This window comes from Tamandua tetradactyla, chromosome 8, assembly GCF_023851605.1.
Source record: "Tamandua tetradactyla isolate mTamTet1 chromosome 8, mTamTet1.pri, whole genome shotgun sequence".
Classification (NCBI taxonomy): domain Eukaryota; kingdom Metazoa; phylum Chordata; class Mammalia; order Pilosa; family Myrmecophagidae; genus Tamandua; species Tamandua tetradactyla.
The window spans coordinates 96,243,967-96,258,039 of record NC_135334.1 but is presented as its reverse complement, the minus strand read 5'-3'; the positions used below and the strand labels follow the sequence as shown (position 1 = coordinate 96,258,039).

General features: G+C 47.3%; 1 protein-coding gene across 1 annotated transcript in view; it reads right to left on the bottom strand.

Annotated features, from left to right (window-relative positions):
- The window catches only part of SLC6A5 (solute carrier family 6 member 5), a 49,181-nt gene that overhangs the window by 11,485 nt on the left and 23,623 nt on the right, over positions 1 to 14,073 (bottom strand). Inside the window, exons 7-12 of the mRNA XM_077114224.1 lie at positions 13,124 to 13,258; positions 11,556 to 11,659; positions 8,970 to 9,094; positions 3,272 to 3,384; positions 2,414 to 2,545; positions 1,342 to 1,441 (exon numbers count right to left, since the gene is read on the bottom strand). Coding sequence (XP_076970339.1) covers positions 1,342 to 1,441; positions 2,414 to 2,545; positions 3,272 to 3,384; positions 8,970 to 9,094; positions 11,556 to 11,659; positions 13,124 to 13,258 — 709 coding nt within the window. The remainder of the gene's footprint in view (positions 1 to 1,341; positions 1,442 to 2,413; positions 2,546 to 3,271; positions 3,385 to 8,969; positions 9,095 to 11,555; positions 11,660 to 13,123; positions 13,259 to 14,073) is intronic.

The following is a 14,073-nucleotide window of genomic DNA, read 5'->3' as shown; positions in this document are numbered from 1 at the left end:
CGACAGCAGGTTTTCAATCACAGCATCGCTGCGGGAGCCAGGCTGTCTTATCAGCCAAAAGTGCTGGCAGTTTGGTCTCTGATCCCATCAAGACAGCTGGCATGCCTGTCCACTCCCTTGCCAGAAACTAAACGTCCCTGCAGTAGAGATGTGATTTCTAGCCGGAGACAAACTCCCCTTCTACCAAAACCCAAAAATGACTACAATAGCTTTCTGTTTCTGGGAAACCCAAATTTTAAATAAACTTCCTTTCTACATCTTAATTGCCCCCTCCAATTTTAATGAGTTTTTCAGGAAAGCAAAAACCTACAGTGAACTTTGCTAGGTCCCCACCTTAAAGGACAGGGCTCTGCAGATTCCTCTGGCCTTTTGGCTCCAGAGAATTTATTTGTGCATCACTGTGTTTTGCATTCCAAGTGATGCCCTGAATTTCCTTTCCACTTAGAATATGTTGCTTTTTCTTTTGGGTTTTGAAGTACTATTAGTCTGAAGTGGAGTTTTTACCTTCCTGATATTTGCTTTGGGGCAAATATCTTCCAGGTATAGATACTAGGAAGGCCTTAGTCTCGGGAGGGTGCTGAGCAGATTCCCAGGCACGAAGAAGCCAGTGAGGTCTTGAATCAGACAGGGTTTCTTTGCACTGACTGGCAGTGCGTTCATGGGGCCCAGAAGACCATCCAGCGGAATCCTCAAGTACAAGCCCCTCTGCATGAAGGGCAAGGATGGTTCGCCATGAGGGTTCGCCATTCCTGTTGTTCTTGACTACTGTGGGATGCAGGTTGCCATGGTGGTGGTAGTAAGGACTAAATTATAAAGGAACTGAAAGCTTGTTCCTGTGAAAAGCTTGGATTGAGATGTTGCATCATAGGCTCCCATGATACTAATAAAGTTTTGTAAGAATCTGTGAGCTGGGTGTTCCCTGTTCTCACTGTAGTATCCAGAGATGCTACCACTCACCTCAAGCTACACTGGGACTATAGCTACCAAGACCAAAAAATAATTTCACGCCTGCAGGCAGCCCTCCTCCTCCTTATCTAGCCATTGTCCAAAGGCATTAACTGTTCACATGCCAGACCATACCACAAAGGCAGGTCCTGGTCCCAGGAGATGGAGGATGCAAGCGTTTCTGAGTTTCACCATCAACTTACCTTATGCTTCCCTATTCGATCTGGATCATAATGGCCCTGAGGCAAGCTTTGGAAATAAAGGTGCTGCTCTCTTTAGGTTTCCAACATAGCTGCAATTCAATTGTCTTATTAAATATGGAACACCTGATTGCCATGAACACGTTCTGTCTGAGCTAAAGTTTTACCTCAACAGAAGGCACAGTGATTCCCTTACCGTACACATAGGAGATCCCCACAAGCTCAAAAATGGCAATGATGACAAGGGCATAGGACGCAGCATATGTATCCACAAGCTGGAACATGTAAATTCCACCCTAGCAGGAGAGAGAAACAATCAACATTCAAATGGGCTCTGGAGCTGGGCTATCTCTCTCTCCACTTATAACAGCCCACCCTTTCAGTACTGTGGAGGGTCAGGGACAAACAGGAGTCAAGGACCTCACCCCACCAACCTCCCCCTCCTCTGACAGCAGTTACCTAAATTGGGTTCAATATATCAACTGGAGGCCTTGTCACGGTAACAAGGCACTCCCTGGAAAGACTCCAAGGTAATCAATTGAATGAGCACACAAAAGTGACCTAACATTTTATTCTTAAAAGGCAAGGGTCCACACCTGAAGATGTATATGTGAAAGCAGCCAAACAGCTTCATTTTTGCTCTAAGCAGTAGTTGATCACTTCCATCCACATATCTGCATTAGCCTGACCTTCATATGACCTTTAAGTGTCTCTGGGCAGTCCTCACTCTTCCCCATGTGTCTCTACCCCATTCTCTATCCTTTATAATGGATAAGGCTTAGAAACGACCTCATTCCAAGCCATCATTTTATATACAAAGAAATTAAGGCCCAAAGTGGTGACTTATTCAAGGTCAAAAAGGCAGCAAAAGAGATGGATAGATTGAGTGAGCAATCACCATACAAAGCCACTTGGAAGGAACTCAAGGTTTGCTGCAGACCCTTATATATGACAAGTAATCACCTGGAAATTTATCTGGTCAGTAAATTTGGATTTTCACATACTCCATTTTTTAAAGTAGGACACACCTGTCTTGTTGGCTCAAGAAGGCTACATCTCAATTAGATAGATGCTGGAAACATAGCTAGCAGCCAGGATGACATATTTCCCTCTGAGGTCAGAAGCCCTGATGGCCTGGTGCCGTCTACATGGAAATGGCAGTGATTGGGTTATGGTTATGAGGTCTGAGAGCTAAGGGTAAAAGGATACATTAGACATGGCCTTACCAGCCCACCCCACCCCAGGCCTGTGTCCAGCAGGCAGCTTACCTGAGTGATCATCGGAAAGCCCATGATGAAGAAACAAATGCAGCAGCCCAGAGTAAAGACGGGCTTGTGTGTACGCAGGTACTTGGGGAACTCGTCTGAGATGGAGGTCACAATGGTTTCGATGGTGGCAAACTGGAACAGTGCCGAGAGAGGGGCCTTTGAGACAAACCACCCAACCCAGAAGGCTCCTGAAGACCCTTTTGCCCCCCTACCCTGGAATAGCTGTTGGTATTAGGTTCATTTTTAAGGGCTCCCTTCCCTTCATGGGTCCAAAAGGATGCAAGTTTTAGAAACTGTATTCCCCAGCCCCCAGAGACTGTACTTATATTCATCCACTGGAACATTTTAAGCTTCACTTTGTATTCATGAGATGTAAATTCCCCTCCTCCAGTTTACCTTTCATTTGGTCTTCTACTTGCAGAAAAACCCTCTATGCACCCAACCGCTGAAATCTTAGAGCTTTTCAGCATGATTTGTAGTAGTCTCAGATCCACAGCAATTTCCCTAAAATTGACTTCATATTATATTCCCTTATCCTGCCCCACAGACTTTGCCTTGGCAAAATAATGCCAAGGCAGGAAATGCCCAAGATGAAACTTGGCATGGAGACCAGAGAGAGGGACAGAGAATGGCTCCGTGGCTGCATCACATGAGTCACCCATATGTCTACAAGTACAGGGAAGGTGGTAGCTCAGGTTGTCCTGAGCCCTGGACAGGTAACTTGCCATCCCTGCATCCCTGAGGCGAAGCTTTGAGGTACCCCTAGCCCCATCCCTCCTCTCCAGGCTGGACACAGAAATAGGAGCGGTGGTCTTCAGAAGGAGCCTGGGGCAGGGATGGGTCTGGGAAGGGACTCACCATAGTGTCAAGTCCAAGAGTGAGTAGCATCAGGAAGAAGATGATGGCCCAGAACGGAGAGAGGGGCAGCCTGGTTAAGGCTTCCGGGTAAACGACAAATGCAATGCCTGGCCCTGGAAATAACAAGACAGAGATGATTGCAGACAGGTCTGGCGTCAGGCCCCCTCTTCCTGGAAGCCCACTGGGCCCTCTCTCCGCTGAGCTCCTGAGTCATTCTTATTTTATGCTGCTTCCCACGGCTTATTCTTTTTTTTCACTTATCTCCACCCATGTCCCCAGTTAGATCTTCAGCTTCTTGGAGGAAAGGACCAGGGCACACACCTATAGGAACTCAAAGAGGAAAGGTTAAAAAACAGGGCTGAAGTAGACTCGGGGCCAATTCTATCTAGCTCTAGGCTGTTTCCATGCAAATAATATGAGAAATCCCTTCTACTTATTGGGTGAATTAGAGAAAAATATAATAATTACCTTCTAAAGCAGAGGCCCCCAATGTGTGGTGATTTTTGTGCCTTGCGCCCCACCCCTGTGCCCAGGGGACATCTGGCAGTAACTGGAGATATTTTTGATTGTCACAGTTGGGATGAGAAGAGTTACAGGTATCTGGTGGGTAGAGGTCAGGGATGCTGCTAAACCCCCTACAATGAACAAGACAGCCCCCACAATCAGGTGTAATGGGCTCAAAGGTCAATAGCACTGAGGTCAAGAAACTCTGCTCCGACGGTTAGAGCATGCCCGGAATGATATTATTTCCCTCTTCATCTACCCTTCTGTCTCTCCACTCCCCCTGGAAAAACCATTCCATTAAAACATGAGTCTACCTAATGCTTTTAGGACCCTGCTCAGCAAAGGGGGACCCAGCATCACTGAATGCTGGCCTTGGTAGATATGGGGCTGGATCAGCACAAGGGTCAGGGTGTGGGTGGTGGTGAAGCTGGAAAGGTTAAGAAAGCTTGAGCTGTAAGGGTCAGACAAATCTGAGTCCAAATCCTGACTCCATGGCTGTGCAACACTAGACGAGTTATTTGATTTCTAGAAGCCTCAGTTTTGTCATCTGCAAAATGGAGTAGCAATAGTACCTCGCAGAGTGGTTCTGAGAAACAAATGAGAAAGTACAGGTGAAGCCCTGCGCCCAGTGCCTCCCACACTGTCAGCCTTCAGGGTGGACAACGAACTCCGAATACTGCCTGTGGTCTTGGGTGAGGGGTGTGTGAGCTGCAGTTTTCTCTGCTGTAAGGAAGCCCCCAGTAGCAGATCTGACCTGCTGCCAGCCTCACTGGGAAAATAACTGTAACCAAAGACGGCTAAAGATTCTGAGGTCATGAATTTCCTTGTAAGTGCTAAAGAAAACTAAATGATACTGGGCAGAGATGTGGGAAGGCGGGCGCATGGGTAATCCATAGCCAGAGCACTTCTGGAAACCAGAAAACACAGCACCTGGAGTTTTGATAACTCAAATATAACAGCACTGTTTAAAACCGGAATTTATCAGGTTCTTAGTTCCTATTGTTGCCAAGGGCCTCGGGGTATTTAAAAAATAAAGCCTGGAATGCCTACGACACCCCAGCTTCATGCATTTATTGAACAGACTATACAGCCAGCCTCTAAAAGGCTCCCTATGTGAACAATAAAAGAAATGTCTGTATTAAACCACAGGTCACAATCGGTCCCGGCTGCAGACACCGAGAAGCCAGATCAGCGCTCCGGCAACAGCCAGACCCCATAAAGCCACCAGGAAGATCTCCAAATGGCCACACCAAGGACCTCAGCCACCTGCCTTAATAGGATCCTACCCTTTGGGTCTGACTGCCTTTTTAGGGGGAGAAATGGTCTCCGAATATTAAAACTGGTTCCATTCAGCTGCTTCCCTAAAGTACCCCGGTGAAGGCATCATATTCAAGCTACATTACAGCAAGCTCCGTTTACCCAAGGTGGCAGGGGAGCAGGGTGCTTTTGTGAATAATATTGCTGGGTTTTAAAAACACATTTTTATATTGCTTTGAAGAGTTTAGATTCCTGTGCACAACCTACCCCTCCCCTTCCCACTTCCCCCCTACCACCACTCTACCTAAAATAATGTCTTGCCTGGGCCAGAGCCCAGTTTGCCCCAAAGGATCTCTGGGTCCGTCTGATAAAGCCCTGGCCTGTCTCTCCTCTCCCACTGGGAGGCAGCAGGGCCCAACGGGTGCAGTGAAGGCTCCATCCACAGGGACTGAAACAGCTGCTGTGCCTTTTCCCAGCTGTGTAACCTTGTTCTCTCTGTCTGCAGTTTCCTCATCCACGAAATGGAGATGATAATACTTCCTACCTCCATAGGGTTGCTGTGGGAATTAACTGTGTCCATACGAGCAAAGGGCTTAGAACAATGCCTGGACAGTGTACGAACTCGGGAAACCTAAACCTTCCCATGAGAGGGGGTCAGAGGGACTCCAGATGTCAGCAATTTGGACAGGGTCCCCGAGATCCTCCAGTAAGAGCCTCCCTTATCCACAAAGAGCCACAAAAGATGCAACGAGGGACACAGGTCAATGAAACGGATGACCTCAGCATGCTTTGGGTGGCCGCTCTGCCGTGACAGCTATAACAAAAGAAGTGAGATCTCTGAGGGGAGGCCATCTCAACTTCTGCACCTTCCAGGTGAACAACAGACAGACGGTTGGAGGCGAGGGCTCAGTCTTGGTAGACAGAGTTCATTTTGATCGGCAGAACTATTCGAGGGCAAAGGAACCAAAGCAGCACTTCCTGTGCAGTCTGGTGAGCTGACAGTCACCACCTACACCTGGGGACCCGCAACAAAATATACACATTTATGTTCATCTACTCTGGTCATAGCCAAGTCTTTCTGCTGTTGGGTGAACGTCTTCATGGGATGTCGGATTGGATTCTGAGTGTGTCCTGGCCCCATAGGTCGGCGATGCAGATGGTTGGGAGGGAGGGGCTCTGAAAGGTGGACTACTCTGGAGGATGCTTTGCTGGAGTAGGTCCCGGAGAAGAACGTGCCCCCTTCCCACCGTAAGAGCAGAGGACAGCTGTGTCCCTCCACCAGTCCCAGCCTCAGCCTCCCAAACTTCTCATATGGCAGGGATATGGGGTGATAATTTTGACAGAAATGCTCTCCCCACCCCATGAAAGGAGTAGCAAACTAAACTGAATAGTGTTAGGTCATTAAAGAGAAACTGCTTTTCTTTAATGTCAATACTTAGTTACCAATGTTGGGTCAGCAAAAATGTACTGAATGTCTACATACCAGCGCTGGCCCGCTAGGAAGGAGCGGGACTGGGATTTGAGTCTGAGGCTGACCCCAAATCTCTGTCCTATACTCCATAGAGCCTCTCCATAAATCACATAAAAGAATACATGTGGATTCCAACTGAGGAAGGATCGCTTCTCCAAGATGCTGGGAGATGGCCTCATGGGCCACTTCTCCCCATGACGGTCCCCACGCTGGGAACAACTAAAAACTATCAACTATTAAAACAAAAGGTCAGAACCTATTACAAGTACTCTCTTCTCCCTGTTAAAATCAGAGGCAGGGAGGAAAAAATACTGGAAAGGGGAAGCTTTAGAAGAAAACGCAGGCAATCATCTGCTACTTTGATGAACAGGAAAACCAAAATCTTATTTGAGTTTTTGCAACATGTCCTCCCAAATCCTTTTCCTGGGGCAGGAGGGAACCCAGGACAGTTCATTAATGTGACCCCAGTCTCAAGGATCACTGTCTCTGGGAGCTCAGCCACTGGCTCACAATGAGCTCAGTAATGTCACAAGAATCTGCTAGAAAGTGGGACAGAGCCTACCTGCTACAGCTACTCTGCTGAAGGAAAACGAGGTTACGGGACAGCTGGGGGGTGGCACAGATACCCCTGAAGACAAAATCTTCTCCAGGTGTCCTTCCTCCCTCCCCAGGAAGTTTGAGAATTCTCAACCAAGAGGGGCATTCACTCAGGTCCCGGGGAGCTGGGGGGGCTGTAATTTAGTGCACTGCTCCAGAACCAAACACCCCTCGCGGTGTGAACACCCTCCAGGGAGAGATAATGACAGCCCTGGAACAAGCTGGCTCTTTAACTCTTTGAGGATCTCTCCCCCACCTGCAGTATCAGTTTGCTGAAGCAGAAATTAATTATCCTTGGGGAGTCAGGAGAGATCAGGCAGCCCACCAAAGGGATGACATTTCTAGGGCTTACTTAGTTCTCCCATGCACTCGTATCTGAGCCATTATCTGAAAGCTGCAGTGAGCTCCTTGAATAAAGATAACTGCACAGAGAAACCTCTCGCGGGATTGTCCACGGCTACAATTCATGTCCCCACAGCACCTGTCCTGGTCCTGACACACTGAGGTGTCCCATAAATGTCTGATTGGAGAACGAAATCACAATGACAGGCAATAGCCACAATTAAGTCCCTCAATCACTGAAACTTACAAAACACCCAATTCCTTTATAGCACAAGGCTGGGTGAAAATATAAAGAGTTAAATAAACACATTCCATGCTTTGTAAAATGCTGAGCTGGGGGCGGGCCACGGTGGCTCAGCAGGCAGAGTTCTCGCCTGCCATGACAGAAACCTGGGTTCAATTCCCAGTGCCTGCCCGTGCAAAAAAATGCTGAGCTGGAAATGTAGATTAAATGAGATAGAAATGAAAGCTCTCATAGACCTGCAAGTACCACTCAAATGTTAGCCATGCCACGTTAATAAAGGGATCACTTTGGGTAGAGAGTAAACATGTATCCCACCCCCACCCCCCCCATCCTCACCCCACCCCCAATCATCACCATTCAACCTTTCCACTCACTGGGGGAGAAAACGGCAGTTCTGCTTTGCTAACTAAGCAGAAGTCCCTGTAAGCACATTTGCCCTAACAATCAGGAAGTATTTTGAAAGGAAAAGGTAGCTCTGAAGTCCGTGCTCTTACTAAGCAGCAGTGCTCACTTTGTACAGGACCCTCAGCAAGAGATGCCGTATGGGGATAAACAGTGCCCCCCAAAATTCATGTCCACCCAAAACCTCAGAATGGGACCTGATTTGTAAATAAGTCTTTGCAGATGTAAGTAAAATGAGGCCATGCTGGATTAGGGTGGGTCCTATTCCAATATGACCGGTGTCCTCATAAAAAGAGGGGCATTGGGACACAGGCACAGGTACGGGGTCCACCTGACATGAAGAGACTGGCAGAGAGTAGAACCAAGGAACAATGAGGACAGCCAGAAGCTAGGAGAGAGGCACACAACAGTGTCCCTCAGAGCACTCGGAATAAACCAGCCCTGCTGATGCCCTGATTACGGACTTTCAGTCTCTAGAACTGAAAGAGAAGACATTTCTATTGTTTGAAGCCACCTAATTTGTGGAAACTAACCCAGAAATGCCATCCTGAGCAGGCTGTGCCCACATCAGCTCAAGGTCCACTAGTTCGTCTAAAGAATCCCCTACATGTGCCTAGTCCGTAGTTACTCAGGCTAGAGTTGAATGAAGAAGAGAACAGGAAGAAGAGGGTAGGGAAGCAGGAAAGGGGGCTTTTAGAGCACTCTCCAGTGAAGGGTGGGCCAGCTGTAGCCCAGCGTTGAGCTTCCTACTCCAGCCTACCTTGGTCCTTCTGCAGGAAAGTGGGGCTCTGGAAGGTCAACTTCTCAGCACAGGATAATTCAGAAGATCATGAAGTGAGCCTGGAACCTGCCTGGCTACAGCAGGGGGCACCTACACTTACCTTGGTCGGCCACATTCTCAATGTTGACTTTGCGTTCATTGGCCATGAAGCCGATAACAGAGAAGATGACAAAGCCGGCAAAGATGCTCGTGGCACTGTTGGTGCAAGTTACAATTAGGGTGTCCCTGGAAGGAAGGGACCAAAATTTGTCATTAGGTTTGCCTTGTGAGTGCAAGGGAAAGAACACACACGTGTGCCTGTGTTACTGTGTGCACGCGTATGCATGTGCACAGGTAAACACGCCCAGGTGGGATCAGACAGCCATTTCTAAACGTGTATCCTCTGTAGATTGTGTCTCATTTTCTCTGACTCCTAAGAAAAGAAACAACCAGCCCTGACCATAGACTCCCCTGGGTGGATTTAAAATGTACCAAAAACCTCAAAAAGATCTCCCCTGGGGTGCTGACTCCACAAGCTGTAGAGCTGGGTCTCTCCTCATCTCAGTGGCATGGATGAGTGTCCGGCAGAGCATGTATTGAGGGGATGGGGCCTTTGGGGGCAGGAGATGCCAGAACAGAAGTGGTGTTTGAAGGAAGAGAAGGTAGGGGGACCATGAAATGCCACCAAGGCATGAGGGCAGCCTGGGACTGGACACCCAGACGGTAGAAATCACTGCCTCAGTCCCAGAGCCCTCTGCCGCCAAGAGGGCTAAGGTTTCCCAGCCTGCCCTATCTAGCTCCAGGGAGCTCGGGGCTGCATGCAAATCCTGATTTTCCTACCAGTTAACCAAGTGGTTTTTTGAGCAAGTCACTTCCTTCTGTCTGATTTAAATGGTGGCAAGGATGCTACCTCCTCAGAGGTTGTTGTGAGGACAGAGGGCGATGGTGACTGTACAGCCAGACTGACCCAAAGAAGTCTACCCCTTAGTCTGCAGATGGGGAGAAGGTAAAAGGGCTAATTAACAGTGGGTCAGATTTTGAATCCAGACTTCCTGGCCCTCCGCCTTGGGCTCTTGCCCGCAGGCCATACAACCTCATTCCTAACAAAGCCCAGAGAATGCCTCTCCCCTTGAAGGTGTCGGACTGATCACATCATCTGTTAATGAACAGCTGCGACCCAAGAAGTTCAAAGACCTCACTCTGGTATTCAAGGTTCTCTCCACGCCAGCCTCAACTGATTCTGAGGCCATCTCCAGCCCTGCAAACACATGCATTCTGCTCCAATCCCATTACTCGCCCCCTCCACACACCCCATCTCACTCATTCCCACCTCTGGCTGTTTTTGCCAACCTAGAGTATACATCCTCCTTCTCTGCACCTGCTGAAATTGGACCCTGGATAAATCCTCTGTTGCAGCCATCCCAGCACACAGCTTAATCTTTTCCTCCAGCTCCAGAGATACTCAAAGAATGTTTGAACCTTAATCAAAGTTCTTGTAATATCAAGTAATGGATGTATTCATTGGAGATAAACGAGGGTCCTTTGGCGATCACTACAAGCTGGTTATTAATCCAAGGGTGTCCCAGAGCACATCATATCTGGTTATTAGGACTGCCTAGTGCATGACCTATAACACATGGGCTGCATCTGACCTGAACAGTGAGACCTGGACTGCACTCCTCCAGGTGCCAGATGACCACAAGTATCTAAGCCAAGGGACATTCTAGTTTCAGCATGAAAGCACTCACATCAGCTCTCATCATCCTTTCCTGGGACATGGGAAGCCAACCCTGGGTGCCTGAGGCCTCCATGACACTGTGTGGCTGTGCATGCAGCTGTCCTCGCTGCTCCCTGTCCTTTCTCAAAATCAAGAAAACTTGTGTTTGATAAACCTATGTGTCCCAAGAGCTCAATTGACAATCTGAACCTGAAACCCACACCACTGATCTTGCATCTGTAGACTGTAAGCAATTAGAGGACAGAGACATGTTTTGAATCTCTCTGTATCACTCTTGGTTCACAAAATATCTTATAATGATAATAATGGCACCTGCCATTTACTGAGCACCTACTAGGTGCCAAGTATTGCACTGAAAACTTTGTATACATTGCCTTTTTGTATACATCACCCTCAACAAAATATTACAAGATGCATTTTATAGAAGAGGAAAGGGGGGCGCCGAGAAAAGTAGTATCTTGCCTGTGTCTTGGAGTTTTTGTAAATGGTGAAGTCATCATTCACATTAAAGTCTGTCTGACTTCAGTGAAAATAGTCCTTTCACTGCACCAGGGTGCCTTCCTTACAGGGTCTCCAGAAAAATATTTGTTGAGTGACTAATGACCATACTCCCAAAATGACTACCGTATGGCTATATGAACTGGGCTGTATGAACTGTGCAGGACACAGCTGGCTACACAGAGACCTCCAGAGAGGCTTCAATTCTATCTAATAAACAGTCAATGATCCCCTGCCACCTGTCACAATCAGCAGTGTAAATCAGGGACCCAGGACTCTAGAAGCCAGCTGCTAAGCCTTAGCAGGAGTTTCTCCTTTGCCAGAAGCAAATCTCTGGCTTTACCTCAGGTGAAATGTAAGGGCTGCAGCTGCCCTAAAGATGGCAGGTGTCTGGTACTTGTTTCACTGTTCTGTCCCAGGACACTATTCCACTCCCACCTGCCTCTCAGACTCACACATGATTCCACATACCTGTAGCAGTTGTTGTGAAATTTGTTATAAGATGAGAGAGTGATCAGGCCACCCCATGCAGCAGATAAAGAGAAGAAGATCTGAGTGGCAGCATCTTTCCACACCTGAGAGGCAAAAGAGGGAAAGTCACTATCGCTGAAGGAGACTGGCCCTGCGAAGGGAGGGAGGGTCTCACACATGATGCCACACCATTTCCCCGGAGAAAAGGCAGTCAGGGATAAGATGACCTGGGCACCAGCATAAATGAGAAACACACATCATTTGTACAGGAAGCAGTAAATTACTTGGGAGATTTTAATTCCATCCTGATCAAAGGAAAAGAAGTCCATAAACTGTACTCGCATTTCACCCTTCAATTTCTTTCTATTAACACTGAACAGAAAGGGAGAGCCCTTTCTTTATTGTGATACACTCTCAAAAACCAATTGACAATAGCAAAATGTATACATGGGTACAAAATTAAAACCCCTTTAAATTGAAATTCTATAGATGCAAAGAATAGCTATTGAAAATATGAAATTCTGTATCCCCTCATGCTAGTAAAGCAATGTCTGTGTCACAGCCAAGCAAACTTTATAGTACCACATTCTTCTTAAACTTGCTGGCAACACCCCTTGGTTTTGTTTGGTGATTCCTCTCGATGGTCCTCATAAAACTCCAGAAGGCCATTCAAGAGTTTGAGCTACAGATTCATATGATGGGCCTCCCACCATTTTTATAAATTAAATCCTGTTTTAAAACTGTGCTTAAAAGATGCAAAGAGAAAGTTCAAGTGTGTGCTGGCAAATGCTCTGCCTACCCCAATATCCATTCTCCCATATATCATAGTGACCGGGCCGTGGTTTCATTTAAGGACAACCATACTTCTAGCTAAATAATCATGCCCCACCCAATAGGGGAGGGGATGCTAAGGGAAGATAACTATGATTTAATTTCCGGCCAAGGATGTGAAAATAAAGCGTTATTTGGAACTTCTGGGCTTCTCCTCTTTAAAAGACAGGGAGGGCACCTTTCTCTATCCCCATTCCTACCTGGACATCCTGCTACCTGGACTTCCAATATGATGGCTGGAGCTCTAGCAACTATACAGAAGCTATTCACTGAGGATGGTGAGGCAGAAAGACATTCAGTATTCAAATGTATCGGAGCCCTTTAAATTAGAATTGCTTACGGTTTGCCTAAGCGCTGTTATTTTCCAATCTGCAAAACTCCACTTCCAAAGCACTATAATTAGTAACAGATAAGTGGTATGAGGTGCCCCAAAGCTATTAAGAGGAGTTCATTCTTTATTTCAGCCTCTACCACAGCCCCAGATCTAGGACAGCTATTCCGGGAATCTGAAAAACCCCAGCTGACCATTTCTCATTAAAGATTTCCTGAGTGTGTATGGAACATACCAAGATGATCAGGATGTTGTAAAAGCAAACAGCCAACATCCACTCCCATGAGGTTCCCTGAGAGTGGAGGTCTGACTCCTTTTGCCCAATGGCATCCCAGAGCACAACCCACCTCTTGTGCCATTCCACCCTCCCCCCATGGTGGAACCATAAGTGAAATCATCAGCCCACCGTGGCATCCGTGAGCTTCTCCCACTTTGGTGTGATGAAGTACCAAATCCCAGCTCCAGCTCCAGGCAGGGTAACTCCTCGGATGAGGAGGATCACGAGCACGACATACGGGAAGGTGGCCGTGAAGTACACCACCTAGAAAAATCATCCGACACAGGCACTGGGATGAGAATGCGTTGCAGAATGCGTCCATGCAGAAAGAGCATCAACAGAGACCGATTACAGGGTGTAATCTGCTATCTGAGCACAGCTCTTGAATCTGAGGATATCAGTTGATTTTCTCCAAAGTCCGCCAGGGCTCTGGACACAGGGAGGGCACTGGATCCAAAGGTGAATCAGAGAGAGTCTGGGGGAGCCCAAGGCTGGGGGATGGCTCAGCCTGCAGTGCAGAGGCTGAGGGGAGATGTCACCCCTCCCAGTCACTGAGTGGACAACTGCCTGAGGAAGCTCCCAGGGAAGGAGGCCACCATCTCCTCTCCTCCCTAACTCCTATCCCTATTCCTTGTTTGAAGAACCAAATTCCATCATTAGAGATTAATCATTTTAGCTTAACCCTTCCATTCCCATTTATACAGATATGTGAAATGAGTCAACCTGGCAAGGTGAAAAGACCATGATCTTAGAATTACACACATTGAGGTTTAAATGAAATGGCTCCCCTGGTACTCAGTAGCTGTGTGACCTTGGACAATCTACTTAAAGCTGCTGAACCTCAGTTTCTGCATCTGTAAACTGGGGGCATAAGCAACTTTCTTACAAACAACTGAGGATTAAGTGAGCTAATGTATGTGTAGCAACTAGCATGGTGTCCACTTTATAACAGATGGTCAATAAATGCAGATAAGTTCAACCAGCATTTGTCGAGGATCGGCAATGATCTGGGTACTGTGTTAGGTATTAGAGGCATAAAGACAAAGGGCTTCATGATCTAGAAAACCCAGAGATAATGA